Source organism: Mesoplodon densirostris, chromosome 6, assembly GCF_025265405.1.
Source record: "Mesoplodon densirostris isolate mMesDen1 chromosome 6, mMesDen1 primary haplotype, whole genome shotgun sequence".
NCBI lineage: Eukaryota > Metazoa > Chordata > Mammalia > Artiodactyla > Ziphiidae > Mesoplodon > Mesoplodon densirostris.
In genome coordinates, this window is record NC_082666.1 from 24582415 (window position 1) to 24598600 (window position 16186).

At 36.8% G+C, this 16186-nt stretch overlaps 1 protein-coding gene across 1 annotated transcript in view; it reads right to left on the minus strand.

Annotated features, from left to right (window-relative positions):
* The window catches only part of XPA (XPA, DNA damage recognition and repair factor), a 47213-nt gene that overhangs the window by 5929 nt on the left and 25098 nt on the right, over positions 1 to 16186 (minus strand). The window contains exons 3-5 of the mRNA XM_060100979.1: positions 13449 to 13554; positions 10750 to 10915; positions 8992 to 9109 (exon numbers count right to left, since the gene is read on the minus strand). Of these exons, the coding sequence (XP_059956962.1) occupies positions 8992 to 9109; positions 10750 to 10915; positions 13449 to 13554 (390 nt within the window). The remainder of the gene's footprint in view (positions 1 to 8991; positions 9110 to 10749; positions 10916 to 13448; positions 13555 to 16186) is intronic.

Consider the following 16186-nt stretch of genomic DNA (forward strand, 5'->3'; position numbering starts at 1 on the left):
TATCTCACTCACTGGTTTGGCCTGTGAAATTATTCATGTGATTGTTGGAGTTAGTGTGAAACAGGAGATTCAGAATTGAGGTATATGGACTAGAGGGACTGCAAAAGAACAGATTCAGAAGACAAGCGAAAGAACAGGGTTTGTTCGAGCAGCTGACTATGGAAAACAAGATGCCACAGCAGGAAAGGGCAATCAGCTGGGATGACTGAGGATAAGGAGCATTTTAAATTCCTTGTAAGTCAGGAGCTACTTCTCTAAGAGGCAAGTCAGACTTTGCTTGCAAGAAAACTAGAAAGCCAAGAACACCACCACTCGCTCATGGCTGTTAGAAAAGCTGCTCGTGCAACTGACCTTATGTCTATTAAATTCTTTACCTTATAAAATGAGAGCAATAGTTTAGGACATAAATTGCTAGTAATCATTGCAAAGTACAACATAAATAAAAGAAACACTGACTATTAAGACCTGGAAAGAACCATGGAGTTATTTTACTTCATTTTACTTTGCAGGTAAGGAAATTGAGCAAAGATAGCATGGGAACTCAGGTCATTTATTCCAATGTTTAGAACTTTTCCTGCTACATCACGTTAAGATGTCATTTTCATAAAGAAAAGTTATGTTGGATGCTCTGAAAAGTGACTAGGACATTCTAAAGTTCACACTGCATGTTACCTGAAGAAACCAAATGTTTTGTGTTAATCAGAAATTAACAAGCTAATAACATCTCAGTTTCTAGTTTAATGAATAAAAAGCAACACGAGTTGTTTTCATTTTTCTATTCTGACCAATGATCCATCAAACCCTGCACTTTTGACAGCAGCACTACCTAAGGGAGGGTATGACCATTATCTTCTATAATCTCAACCTTAAAAATCAAAGTACACCAAGTAATCACACACATTTTCTTTAATCCATTTTACTATGATAAGTACTATCAAAATAATACTTGAACCTTTGTATTTTCAGCCTTTATTTGTACCATGAGGATAAGCAAGCAAATAGGGCTATGTATCAGGCACTGTTCTAAGCACTTTATTTATAAACATTTAATCCTCACAACACTTTGCAATAAGTACAACTATCAACCCAATTTTACAGATGAGAAACTAAGGCTCAGAGAAGTTACATAAGTTGTGTCTAAGATCAGGCAGAGGCACAGTCTAGCTCAGGCCATGTTCTTAACCACTAAGCTGTGATGCCTTTTCATACACCTCCAACATGAAAAGCACTTTATCTGAGACATTTTCAAGCTTCAGTGTATATACCTCTAGACAGTTTCCAAACTAGGGAGAAGATCATGTTCATCCAAACTCTAACCTTTATTCCTATCTCCTCTCATATTCTGAAGAACCCTAATTTTTCTAAACATATCTGGAATGCCCTTTATCCTTTTATTTTTCTACCTTGGGATATTTTTAAAATAAAGAATAAGTGATATGCTGACCAGAACTGCACAGATGCCTCATGGTTTCAGATAATGACAGGAAGATGTCTCCTGTCCAAGTTCCAATACCAACTTTTCAACTTTGCTCTGATGTGAGGTATCCTGGCCACTTTCCCTTTACTACCCCACGAGGAAAATCTCTCAAAATCTGACTGCATCCCAGTCACTAAGCTAACTGCCCAATTTGTGCATTATGTGAACTTAGGGAGATAAGAAAATTTTCTTAACACTAAAAGAATACTTAACAAAAATCCAGCTTACTAGGCATAATTGTCACAACAGAACATAAGGTTTTATATTGACTTTATGGCTTTTCTTCCCATCCTTCAGCTAATCTATCAAGGTCTATAATGACAATAAAGCCATATCTTTAGACATTCCTGGAAAAACTTGTGCTAGGAGGCACTAAAACAAAACAAAACTGGTATATCTGTCATTTTCTTGCCCTTCTTTCCCCACATGACCAATCTAGTCTTAAAGCCATGAGGTGGAGCAAGTGGGCATGGGGAGGGGAGGGAGCCCAAGATAGATAAGGAAGGTCTCCTAGAGAGGAGGCAGCAACAGTGAAGGGAAATTAGGTCCATTCCACTAATCAAATAACTATATATTATAAAGGGTAATGGAAATCAGGTTTCTCACTGTCAAAGAAGGAAATTACAAATAAGGAAGAAAACCAGGATAAACCCTAAAATTTTGGATTAGAACTCGGTATATCAGTGTAAACTCAAGGTTTTAATTATATATTATAGATGGATATACACGTGTTTTAAGCTAGAAAGAAGTGCTCAAAGAATGATGAAGACATGTCAAAAGGACACAAGACGTAGCTTGAAGATACTCCTAGGGGCCCAAATCTGAAACAATTTGAGCACCAAAATAATTGAGGACAGAAATGAACCAAAAGCCACTGAGAAGAACAGGAATTAATGAATCCATACCAGTAAAAAACAAATGGGGGAATGATGCTATAGAATGCCGGTTTCCAACTGGTTAAATGTGGAGTGAGCGCTGAAGGTAGAAAACAATTTTTGCAACCATCATACTAAATACTGATTCAGGCAAGAACCATCCACGGATGAATGTTAAATTTAGGGTGAAGTGTTGAGGAGAAGCAGGACATTCAGGTGGTCTTACAGGGTTTTTTTGCTTATCAAAAATAAATATTGGGCCTCCCTGGTGGCGCAGTGGTTGAGAGTCCGCCTGCCGATGCAGGGGACACGGGTTCGTGCCCCCATCCCGGAGGATCCCACATGCCGCGGAGCGGCTGGGCCCGCGAGCCATGGCCGCGGGGCCTGTGTGTCCGGAGCCTGTGCTCCGCAACGGGAGAGGCCACAGCAGTGAGAGGCCCGCGTACAGCAAAAAAAAATAAAAATAAAAATAAATAAATAAATAAATAAATAAATATTACATCACCACTGAGGGCAGATGGATATCACACGCCTCCAGATGTGATGCCCTAGAAACGTCACTTCATTTATGCTCTATCCAACCTGAAATGAATAACCCGAATCTAACCACCAGGAAACATCAGAAAAACCCCAAACGAAAAACATATTACTACAAAAAAGGCAGGCAGGGGAAGAGAAAAGACTTCTTCAAAAATGTCAGTGTCATAAATGATAACGGCTGTGGAAATATTCCAGAATAAAGTAGTTTAGGAAGACTTGGTACCTAAAGCCAATACCTGATCCTAGACTGGATTCTGTACTAGAATAAAAAACTACACAGGACATAATTGGGTCAACTAACAGAATATGGATGACAGATTAGATAAAAATATCAATAGTATACTTTTGTAAGAGAATATTCCTATTCTTAGGAAATATACACTGTAGTATTTAGGGGTAAAAAAGGGTGGCAATGTACACAACCTACTCTTAAATGGTTCAGAAATAAACGTTGTGTAGAGAGAATGCAAATGGCATAAAGTGTTAATAGGTAAATCTGGGTGAAGAATCTGGGTGTCCCTTGTACCATTCTTATCCCTGCAATTTTATGTAAGTTTGAACGTATTTCCAAATAAAAACATTTTTAAAAGACAGTAGCTAGATTGACGGGGCTTCCAATGGCCAAATTTGGGCATCAAAATGAATAATCAGGAATGGACAGACTGTAACACTTACTTGAGAATAAGAATCCATGAATCCAACTAGTACTAAAAAAAAGCTCTTCTTTCCAAAAGAAGCCAAATAGTAATTGTAGAAATAACAGAAAAAGAAAGTCACCATTTATATCCACCCTAATAATAACTGACTCAGGCAAGATTTAACCTGGGTGCTAAAACCACTGAGTGAAACTTAAGGAATGAGATGTTCACAGAGTGTCAGTTACCCCATAGATTTCTTATTAATTACAAAGGGGAAAGGGTACCTTTACAATGGAGAAATCTGGCAGACACTGCCTTACCTAAGCGATACCATGTGTCTCCTGAGGTAACCAACCAGAATCTAATTGTGAGAAAACAAACTGCTAATAAACCAACGTTGGGACATTCTTCAAAACAGGTAGCCTGGATTCTTCAAAAAGGACAATGTTATGAAAGAAAAAGGCTGAGGAACTAAAAGAGACTATGGATATACATCATCCTTGATTGGCCCCCGGATCCAACAACTAAAAAGCTATAAAGGATATTGGAACAACTGGGGAAAGATAAATAATATAGATTATATACTAGGTAAAAGCATTATATTAATGTTGTTTATTGAGTGATTATTTTTTGGTTAGCAGAAACATGTCCTTATTTATAGTAGATAAATGCTTAAGTATTAATAAGAATCACAATGTCTACAAGTAACTCTTAAATGGTTCAGCAAAATATGTGTGTGTGAATGAGGGAGAAAAAAGTAAATGTGGCAAAATGTCAACATCTGGTGAAATAAAAAATTTGTTTAAATAAGGATTAGAAAGTTTTTCACATTACTTTATTTAAGCAACTTAAAACTTTGGAAAGTAGAGGTCAACTACCTACTGCTGAGAATGAGAAGAAGAGGTGGAAAGATCAGAGACTTTAGAAGAGTGAGAAAAGGTCTGCTAGGCCTTGGGAAAACTAAGGAAGCCTTGGGGGTGGAGCGGGGACATACCAAGCAGCCCTGAAAGCCTAACCGAGGCTGGAGAACAGAACAGCGGTTACCGCGTTCCAACCTCCTGGCCCCACTGGCCTAGGATTTCACAACACAAAAAGCTGTAGACTACTTCTCTGGGAAGGTTATAACACTGTTCATGATAACCATCAGTCTTGCTACTAATTATCTTCAGGGACTGTTTCTATTTTTTACCCAAAGAAGTTTTCCCCTAAATCTTTGTTTCAATGAAAAATGTATTTTATACCACTCTACAACTTGTATTTTATCCAGCTTAATATCTTAATTTTACAGAAGAGGCAGCCTGTATCCAAAGAAGCCCAATGCTGTTTACCAGGTAAACTTATAAAAGAACTAGTGGAGAGAGACCAGATACTTCTAAATAACTGATGGGAGGGCAGCAAGTTTTGACATAGGGTGCCCACTGGTAACGAGAGGGAAAAAAAATCACAAGGAAATAACATATGAAGCTTTGGTCTTACTTTGTCCTCCAAAACTAAGGATAGGAAACTGTGTCCTTCAAACTCCCCTGAGAGAAGTCCAAAAATAGTCATAAATATAACCACTGGCCCAGAATTTAAAATGTTCACAAACTTAGAAGGATCCCCCAAATGGGATTTTCTCACCCACCTCTTTTGGGGAAAAAAGTGCATACTAACAAACAATGAAGATTAATTGTTCTTTGTTTTTAGAAGGCTAACCTCTACCAGTATTAAGAGAAAGCTGAGTATAACTTTAAAGAAAAGCCTTACAGCCACCTTATCTGTGAAAAGGAGCCACGCAAACCCAAAATGTTCTGTGCATTTGCACCAATTCAAAGTTCCCATCCAATATCCAGGCCAACACATACTGCCTTTTTAAAAATCTAGTTAAACTAAGAACAGTGATGCCATCCTTTCTACTTCTGCCTTCTTGGATCTAAGAGATCTGTAACAATTTGAACTTGCCGACAAGGAAATTCTTTGCCTTTCACCTTGTCTAAATTTATATATACACCTTACACTATCTATAATTTTCTTCTCTAGTAAGACCAATTATTTCTCAAACTGATGAAGTAGAAGATCCTATTCTACAAACAGGTAAATGTAACCTCTTACCTCTCCATAAAGAAGTAAACTTTGTGTCAGCTTCTTTGTGGACCAAAATCAGAAGACCAAGAGGAACCAGGTTCCAATTTCTTTTGAACTAAAAAAACTTTTAGACTTGCTTTAATTCCTCTCTGTTCTGAGCCTTCTGAGCAAAGTGCATAGTAAGCTCCTCGTTTCTAGTTTCTACAGTGTCTACTCCACTCTCAGCCCTCTGTGGCCTAGTCAGGAAGACAGGAACATATCCACCAACCTCTAAAGTAAATCAACAAGAAGAAGCCATAATTAAAGAAGGCATGGCACTGACCTCAGCACGTTAAAGACCAGAAGACAATGGAGTAATGTTTATACCACTGAGAGAGAACTCAGGTTTTCATATGCAAGAGAAACAGAAAAACATTCTTAGATTCGTAACAGGGTCTTAGAAAATAAACCATTCTTGTCACCACTTGGAAAATTTCCTCAAAAAACATGCTTCATCCAAACAAGAAATAAACTGAATTAAAGAAACCAGTCTTAAGCGGTCCAAGAAAAAATTTAGGGCAAATTCAAACTCTTCAAGGATGAGGAAAATCCACAGTAGTTTATCTGGTGGATAATAGCAGCAATTTAACATAGCGAGAAAAACAGCCAATTATGTTTGAGTTTATACTTCTTTAAAAAAAATACCCATGTGAACTGTGTAAATCTTAAAAGAAATGTTCTATTCATGCTAATATTTAAATAGATATGACTATCTTAATAGAATTGTTATAGAAAAAAAGCATGAAGAAATTAAACAGATGCCATCCATCATGTTATTGTTAGTCAAATTATAGAATTTAGTCCCCTTTAGATGACATCTTGACCAAACTACAGAAATATTATAGTATCTAATAAAACTACAGATACACCCTCTTTTTAAAAATATTTCATCACTTTGAAGGTGTAAGTTTCTAATTCCTTTATCCATATATTATTATCGACAGCAAAATACCATCAGGACAGTGGTTTGAGGAGGCGGCAGAAAGGGAAGAGCTGGGGTGGCTCAGGGAGCTGGGCTACAAAAACCCGAGGCTGGTGTGTGATCAGGCTACCAATGTGCCCTCCTCTTCCACACCCCTTCAGGTGCCTTCTGTTACCTGACCCCTCAAGGCTTTCCTTGATGTTGAAAGAGAAGAAGGGTCGGGGTAAAACATGGAAGAGATTAAAGAAAGGACCAAATTCAAAAGAAGTCTTTCCAAATCCTCTCAACTGGCCCTTGCAGGTATTCTGGAAGACTGTGGTACAGAAGTGGCTAATCGGGGGACGAATCTTCAATGAAATGCTCTTACATGGCATAGTTTGCTATAGGAAACCTCTCTACAAAGGCATAAAAGTGTCCTTATTACCCTCTGATTCAGGAAATGATATGTTAAGTAACTATAATTTATATGAAGATGTGTATAAGGATGTTTTATCATGGGGTTGTCTGTCTTTGATAAATTTTTTTTATTAAACTTTGATTTTTATTCTTTACTGTTAAGTTGATCAATTTTATATATCAAAAATTTCATTTTTAATCAAAATTAAGAAAGCTGAATTAGAAATCTGAAAGATGCTCAACTATTATTCCCTTCCTATAATTAAGGAATAAAGCAATCATTGACAAATATTTGAACATTTACACCCAAGTCCAAGGATATATAAGTGGATCTGTTACCTGCCTTCATTATATAATATCTACAGGGGAAAAAAATAAAACTTTTCTCTAAAGAGTATCCTTGTACAGCAACACATGCAGAACTGTCATATTCTTATAATAGGTACATAAGATTCCATAGTAATACTACGATCTATGGGATGTCACCCTGCCCTAGTTCTCATCTAAGCAACTTATGTGTAATGTCTCACTGATTCCTTACTAAACTTTTATAAGGTGGGTGGTATTATCATCATTTTTATAGTTGAAGAAACTGAAATACAGAGAAGTTTTTTTTCTTCTTTTTTTTTTTACAGAGAAGTTTTGATAAACTTCATAAATGTCCAACTGTGCTTCCATTTTTATAAAAATTTTTAAGGGCCTATGCATAGAAAAGAACAGGAAAAATAGACCTTAAACTGTTACTGATGATTGTCTCTGGGTAGTATAATTATGGGATAGAAGTTCTTTATAGTTTTCTAACTTCTCTGCACTGCACATGAATAACTCTTGTACTGAAAAGGGGGAAAGAATTCCCTCACAATAAGAAGGAACAAGGTAGGCTTACATTCAATTTTTTTTTTTTTGCTCTTTTGTTTTTAAGACATCTGATCTTCATGCACCCTCCAAAACCTCTTCTAAATCCTAAACACATAAGCAAAATTACTTATTATGGCTACGATACTCATTTTAAGTGGATCAATTTATTATATGTATAACCCTGTATATACAGAGAATACATGTTATCTATATACACTTGACACCACACTGGCACTCTATTGTATGAAGAACATTTATGCCTACTTTTATAAGATTCTATTCTCTGTAGGGAATCTGTGATACAGCCAACAAGTGCCCTTTGTGGTCCTATAACACTCTATGTTCATCACTGTCACGGTACTTATCACACTCGATTTTGACTAAGTTTACCAGTCTTTCTCTTCTGACAAAATGTTGACGCCAGCATTTGTGTTAGCACAGAGCCTGGAACACAGCTGACACTTAGCAGTTGTTGGATACACTGATTACAGATGGACGGACAGACAGACTTCTGCACATATGCATACATGGATGGATGCATGGACAAATAAATAGAGATAGATGGACAAAAGAATGGATAGTCAGGTGGATAGACAGATGTATGGACAGAGGAATGAATGTACCAATGCAGACTTTCGGTCATGAAATCCTGGCTCCAGTCCCAACTCTCTGGCACCTATGTAACAAGTCACTCTACCTTTCCAGGTCTTTTATTCATATATAAAAGTGATTAGACTATCTGACATTAGAAGGTTCCTTCTAGCTGCTAAATTAGATCACTGAGACTTAGGGATTATTTTTTCATTTTAAGCAATTAGAGAGGTTTGCTGGTGGAAAACTTCACTTTTGATAACTGTGTGGGTCACATTTAAGATTGCATTGAGGCCAAACCCTTAATCAGGGGTACATTCCGGACCCTACTGCCGTTCCTATACAAAAACATGACTCACTTGAAGACGAGGGCTTACATGCTTTTTTAGAATTGCAGTGAGGTTTGGACTGAGAGTCTCAAACACCAACTTACCGAGGGCAAACTTTAAGTCTTTTGTTCTTCAATTTATGGGAAAAAAAAAATTTCCAATCCAATGGTGACATTGTATCTTTAAAGTGAAAGAACTTAGCTAAAGGCTCTTTGCAAAGCAGTAGAGCACAGTCCTTCATGATGTAAATGTAGCCACTTACCTTTTACTTTTTTATCAAACTTCTTCTGTTTCATTTTTTCTCGGTTTTTCTGTTGAACTTCCTTCGCTTCTTCTAATGCTTCCTGACTACCCCAAACTTCAAGAGACCTCTTCACAATCTGAAATACAGAATCCATAAATTAGTTGTGATTCATTGTTGTAAAATAGTTATAATTATTAAATCCATAGGTGCCAAAGAGTGATCTAACTTAAGTGCAGTTTTATGAGTATTTATTTGAAATTTAAGTTTTTAAATATTGATAAGAAACATCTCTAATAATATCTCTATCTATAAACCTATGAAACCTTCAGTGAATGTATGATGAATTAGATTACGTATTTGCAAAGCACAGTAAAACCAGGTGTGCCTGTGTAAATAGAAAAGCTGTCCTCTGACTGCAATCACTTCTCTGCTTTGTTTTCACGTGAATCAAGAGAACTACATGTAGTCAGTGGGTTTGATCGAGTTTTGGCAGGATCACCAAAAAAAATCTGCTGACCAATTATATGAGGTCATCTCCAGAAATCTCCCATCACAGGAAATCAATCACTACTACTCTTCTCCTGAATCAATAACAGTTTCCATCCACTTGACTAATTTCTGATCTTCAAAATATGAATTTTCTTTAAAAACTTTGGTAGCTGAATGACCTAACAAGTCTTTATTCTAGTTTAAAAACCTTGGAATATATATATATATATATATACTCTTTATAATATTTATTTACATTTAGAGAAATAATATACACACTGAGAATTATGCTCGGGATATCCCTTACAGTATGTTACAGGGACCAGAATACCAATCAATAAAGCCAAACTGAAATTTCTTAACATAAAGTAATATACTGTTATTTCATAAATTCTAAAACATCACATTTTCCACAATTTAACATCCCTGAAAATGCTGCATCACTAATGTAACTTAATGGTACTTTAACAACTCTGAGTCAAGAAGTGGTTCAGAAGAATTGGACTCTGAATGTAAGGAAGTTTAGGAATACCTTAATAAATCTGTGGTACTTGTATTTTCCTTTTTATGTACACACAAGCATGATTTATAGCAAAAAAAAAAACTATAGTAAGTCTAATGGCACTATTTCAATAAAATAAAAGCACCAAGTGATAAGGCAGCCCTGGGTCGGTTTAATTAGCAGCATGTTTTCATTTTTAATAGTACATAAAATTAGGGTGAATCTTTTAATCAACAGTGTATTATGTTTAGTGAAAATTCAGTATATGTCTGCTTTTACAATGTGGTTTCTTTATTAGAAGATACTAGGATCTTCTAGTATATTCCAATCAAACTGTGCTCTAAAGCAATAACTCCCAATATTTTTTATATAATGGCACAAAAAAAAGAATATTATGATATTTGTACCATTCTTGGGTAGACACAGGAAGCTGGAGTTAGATTCTGGGCATCTGTGAAATTCCCAAATTTTTTTTAATGATTTTATTTGGGGGGTAGGTAGGCAAGGGAAACACGGGCTAACTCCTATTTCAAGCATTTTTGTTTCCAAATTGTACTCCTAACATCACCCAATAGTAATATATTTGCTTCAAAGTGCCACATCAAAAAGCAAAATAAGTAAACATGTTATTAAATGTCATTATGTGTAGCTATGACTCATGTAAAACAATAAAATGAAAAGGATCTTTTTAACTTTCTGTAAGTAAACACTAATTATAACTAGTTCATTGTTAAAATTTCACCCGACCCAGGGTTTAAAATGACTGAATATAACTTATTAGAGACCTGTAATTTTAAGTAGAGTTTCATATCACCCCATTGTGCATGATGAGGATTCTTCTTCACAATAAATTTAAGAGCTGGTTCTCTTTTTTCTAAATCACAGTCTTTCAGAAGGTATTCTTGTTTTGCTTCTGTTTTAGTTATAAGCTTGTGTTTATCATCAGCATCTCTGAAAACAGATTAAGTCCATTACATAAAGTAGTTGTTTTAAATAAATTAGATTTTCAAACAGTCCCAAAACCTAGGGGCATACATGCCAAAAGAAACATATAAAATACTTTTTCCTGAAACTCTCATGGTCAAATTAGCAGCATAAGAATTCCAACAGAAAAATACTTTCTTTCACTAATTCTGAGAAGCTATTTATATTAGCAGCAGATCCATGTTATTTAACATGTTAAGAATTTCTTTTTACTAAGTCCCTCTTTTCCATAAAGTATTTGAAATAACTTACATGAACACAGCAAATATAAATGAGAACTAAGACTCAATGAGTAAGAAAATATAAGGCTTAAAGTCAGGACAGGCAGGATATAAGGAATATAAACATGCAAGGTCCAAATGCACCAAGCACAGCTGAGTTTCCAGTTGGCTCTGAGCTTCTTCAAAGCCCAGGTAAAAATGGAGACATAGTCAATTACGTAGCTCTTCTCATTCATTTGTTCTCCATCTACATGCTAGGTATTGTTCAAGGTACTAGGAATACAGCAAAGCATAAAACAAAGCCTTGTTTTCAGGAAGCTTACATTCTAGTTAGGAGAAGACAGTCAATAAGCAAACATGATGATTGATAAAAGTGCTATAAAGGAATACAAAGCATGGTAAAGGAATAGAAATTTTCAGAGAGATTGGGAAATCAAGAGAATGCCACTGATGAGGAAACATTTGAGCAGGGCCCTTTAGAAGTCAGAAAACATTCTGAATAGCTAGAGAAAGAACATTCATAGCAGAAAGAAGAGAAAGTGCAAAGACTCTAGGACAGGAGTGTGCTTTGCAAATGGAGTTCACAACAAGCGGGCCAGTGTGACCAGAATGCTTAAAGTAAGTGATGGTGAGGAGTGATGGAAAATAAAAGTCAGAGACAGGCAAGGGTCTTGTAAGAAATGGTGAAGACAATTTTATTCTAAATGGATTAGAAACCATTAAAGAGTTTTGCGTAAAATGCTATATGGAGAAGAGACTAACCGTGCACAAGTCGGGGAAGAGGCCAGTTACAAGAGTACTACTGCAGTGGTCCAGGCAAGAGCTGACAGGGGCCCAGTCTAAGGCAGTAATAGTACAGAGGATGAGAAATGGATGGATTCAGGATATGGTTTAAATATAGACCCAAATGGATTTGGAATTAAACACGGGATAGAGAAACAGCCAGTGAATGAAGCTGGCCTTTACTGAAATGGTGAACACTTAGGAGGAGGTATAGGACAGGCAGTGGGGGGAGGGGGGGAGGAGTTATAACTGGGAATAACTTTAAGAAGACTAAGTAATTTGGAAGTATACACCAAAGGAGGGGACAGGTAAACTACATTGTACTAATTTATAATCGTCAAAGATGTTGGAAAAAACAAATAGAATGGAGGGCTGTATTCCTAATTATGTTTACATTTTAAAAGTATATTTCCAGACTACTACATAACATTGTATAAACTGATAATTAGGTTGCTTCCATTTTCTCATGGAAGTAAGGTTATATGTGGTAATTTAGTTCCTGAACACTATCTGTACTTTAAGGAGAGTGATAACACTGTGGACCTTAACCACTGTGTGCCTTAATGACACTGTTACATCAATGGGAATAGAGTTAATAATTCCAGCGGGTACCAGAACATTTCCCATCACAGATCTGATCATGAGACCAGAAACATCTCCCATTCTATCTTCTAAGGATCTACTTAGCAACAAGTCAGTGGTGATGGCTCTAGATGTCTGCAGCAGGGACTGTGAAAAGGCAGGTCCACCAGGCGTGTGAGCAGTTGATCTAGGACTGTACGTACAAGAAGTGGGGACAGGGAACAGATAAGAGGGCTAAGTAAGAATCCAAGGTGGGATCTTTAGGTGTGAAAGACACCAACACAGGACTTGGCTGAGGTAAGCAGTAGGGATAGGAGAACCAAGTGGAGTGAGTAATATTCTGTGGTGATACAAAAAGAGATAAAGGCTAGGAGAAGAAAAAGAATGACAGAAGAATGTGACTTTTCCTCATCTAATCTCCTCCCTGCCAATTCAGGAGAGTAGAAAATGAATGGAAAGAGGTGTTCTGAGTACCAGAAGAGTAGCTGGAGGCGTTATACTTCCCTCCTCTCATTGAAGGTGCCAGTCCTCTGACCAAGGTATCAACACACACTGGTCAAAGAAAAAGAAAGAAAGGGATCCTTAGGGGCTGGGGGGAGAGAAGGGTTAGGAACCTGCTACTGAGAGATGGTTAGCACCCTCCCAACCCCCCAGCAGAAAGGAAAAGGACATATCTGTGGCAAAACCAGGGACATCCTTCCTATTTATGTGGCATAATGTTGATAAGCACAGTCTTCCTGTAATTCTTTAGCAAAATGGAAAACACAGAAATTTTAGGAAACTCCCAAAACAAAAAACATATTTATGAAGAAAATATTAAATCCAAATGGATCTAATTATTGTTTTGCCCTAAACCTACAAGCAAACATTAAATTTTAGTAATTTAGAACATGCTCTGAAATAAAAATAAGTACCTGCAGTTATCACAAGTTGCCAAATCAAAGTGGTTCATTAGATAAGAATCCATAAATTCTTTACCACATTCTTCACATATAACATAATCAAATTCCATTACAGGTCCTAAAGAAAGGAAGATTAATTCTCTAAGTTGCCTTTTTTTGTGATTAGAATAGAGCTTCCTCTATCTTATTAGCTTACCAGCATGTATTTTATGCCTGATACAAACATATTTATGTAAAAGACAACATAAAACTTTGATTAAGTAATCTTACATTTATCTAAAAAATTTTTTTTAAGGAAATAACATAAAGGAAAAAATTATGGACTCACCCAGTATTTTTGAACTCAAACAACATGTAAGGTACTTTTGTATTGCTGGTATAACAAATTACCACAAATTTAGTGGCTAAAATAACACAAATTTATTTTCTCACAGATCTGTAGTTTATATGTTTGACACAGGTCTCAGTGGGCTAAAGTCAAGGTGATGGCAGGGTTGCACTCCTTTCTGGAGGTTTTGAGGGACAACCTATTACCAGCCATTTCCAGCTTCTAGAGGCCACCTGCATTCCTTGACTCATGACTCCCTTTCTCCAGGGATGTGACCTGGAGCCAGCAACTGCAGCTTCTTACATTACTATGGCTTCTTCCATAATCACACCTACCCCTGACTCTCTCCTGCCTCTCTTCTACTCTTAAGGATCCTTGTGATTACACTGAGCCCAGCTGGATAACCCAGAATAACCTCCCCATCTCAAGGTCTTTAACCTTAATCATATCTGCAAAGTCCCTTTGGCTCTGTAAGGTAATAAATCCACAGGTTCCGGGACGGTTAGGATGTGGACATCTTTGGGGGCCATTACTTGGCCTACCACAGTACTGTTGAGAGTACGAAGATTTAGTCTCAAGGCCGGAGGGAGGTGGGGGAGCTGCTTACAGATAAGGGAGATGGGCACTAACATATAACACAGCAAACAGAGGCAACACAGAATTCACTTTCAAATGGGAAACTTTTTCTCTCCCTCCCCCCTACCAACAGAGTAAACAGCTTCCTCTTCATCTGTCTCAACCACTAGATTGGAAATCTCTCGAAGGCAGAGACTGTATTTAGTTTAGTTATATATCCTCAATACCCAGCACAGAAACTACTCTAGGTAGAGTAAGGCCGGATTCTTTTTTTTTTTTTTTTTTTTTTTAAGATTTCAAATACCTAGCTAAGGATCTTTATCCTACAGAATTTTTTTTTTCCAGCAAGTCTGAAAGTTTTACTCCTATGTCTTTAGGATGATTGCTACTGCCAAGCCCCAACTCTGAGAACTGCCACAAGTCCCAGCAGGAAGAAAAATGGAGTTGCCATTTGTTCATGATTTGTTCAACGTATTCCTATCACTGCCTTCCCTTACCTACTTCCAACACAAGAAGGTCAGTCAGTATTCTAGCACTCCTCAATCTCACTAATCTCCAAACTCTAACAAAAAAAATCACTCTTCTTTCTAAAATATTATAGGGGCATAGCTATGGACAAAAGGAAAAACTGAAAATATAGTCAGAGTGGTATCTTCAAAAAACTGGTTACTGGAATGTGTTTGGATAGAGAGAAATTACAGTCAGAAATACCAATTAGGAAGGTACTGCACAGTATTATTAATCAAAAGCCATAAAATGTGCATACATTTTCCTAATTTTAAAAATGCCTTATAATGGAAAATTTAAAATATACATAAGGATGATTTTTCAACTCCATCACTCCCTTTACATTTACCATTTGGAAATTGCCAGTCTACTGTAATCAAGAGCCTTCCCCTCCCCCATTCATTCATTCATTCACTAACACATTTATTATCCATATAGACTCATGGATTCCTATTATTTCAATGGTGTCCTTCATTACTTTAGCATTCAAATTGTCTGAAATTTGGCCAGTGGAAGCCCCTTCAAGCTGACACTTATGCCTCTGTAACATGCTTCTATCACTTTCGGAACACTGACATATTTTCTGGCATTACAAAATCTCCCAGGCTCATCTTGTAACCATCCTGCCCCAACCCTGGAATCAGCTATTTCTCTGAAGGGCCCTGGTTCCTTTTAGTGGAGAACAGTATCAGCATCCAAGATCTGGACACCAGCTGTGCTCACTGCTACTGGGCTACCTCTGCTTCATGGCCATTTCTGTGAACAGGGCTAGGAAATATACGTATATACAGACACACACATAAATACTCATACATGTACTGTACACTATTTTTGTTGAGATCTGACATAACATTATATTAGTTTCAGGTGTACAACATAATGAGTCAACAACTGTATATATTACATAATGATCACCACAATAAGTCTAGTTAACATTCGTCACCATACGGTTATATTTCTTATCATAAAAATTTTTAAGATCTAGTCTCTTAGCAACTTTCAAATATGTAATACAGTATTACTGTTACCATGCTGTACATTACTTTCCCATGACTAACTGGAAGTTTGTACCTTTTGACCCACTTCAAACATTTCACCTACTTCCCTCCTCCCCCCTCTGGCAATCATCCATCTGTTCTCTGTATCTATGAGTTTGTGTGTGGGGGGGTTGTTTTTAGATTCCACATATAAGTGAGATCATATGGTATTTAACTTTCTCTGACTTACTTCACTTAGCATAATGTCCTCAAGGTCCATCCATGTTGTCACAAATGGCAAGGTTTCATTCTTTCTTATGGCTGAATAACATTCCACATTACACACACACACACACACATCA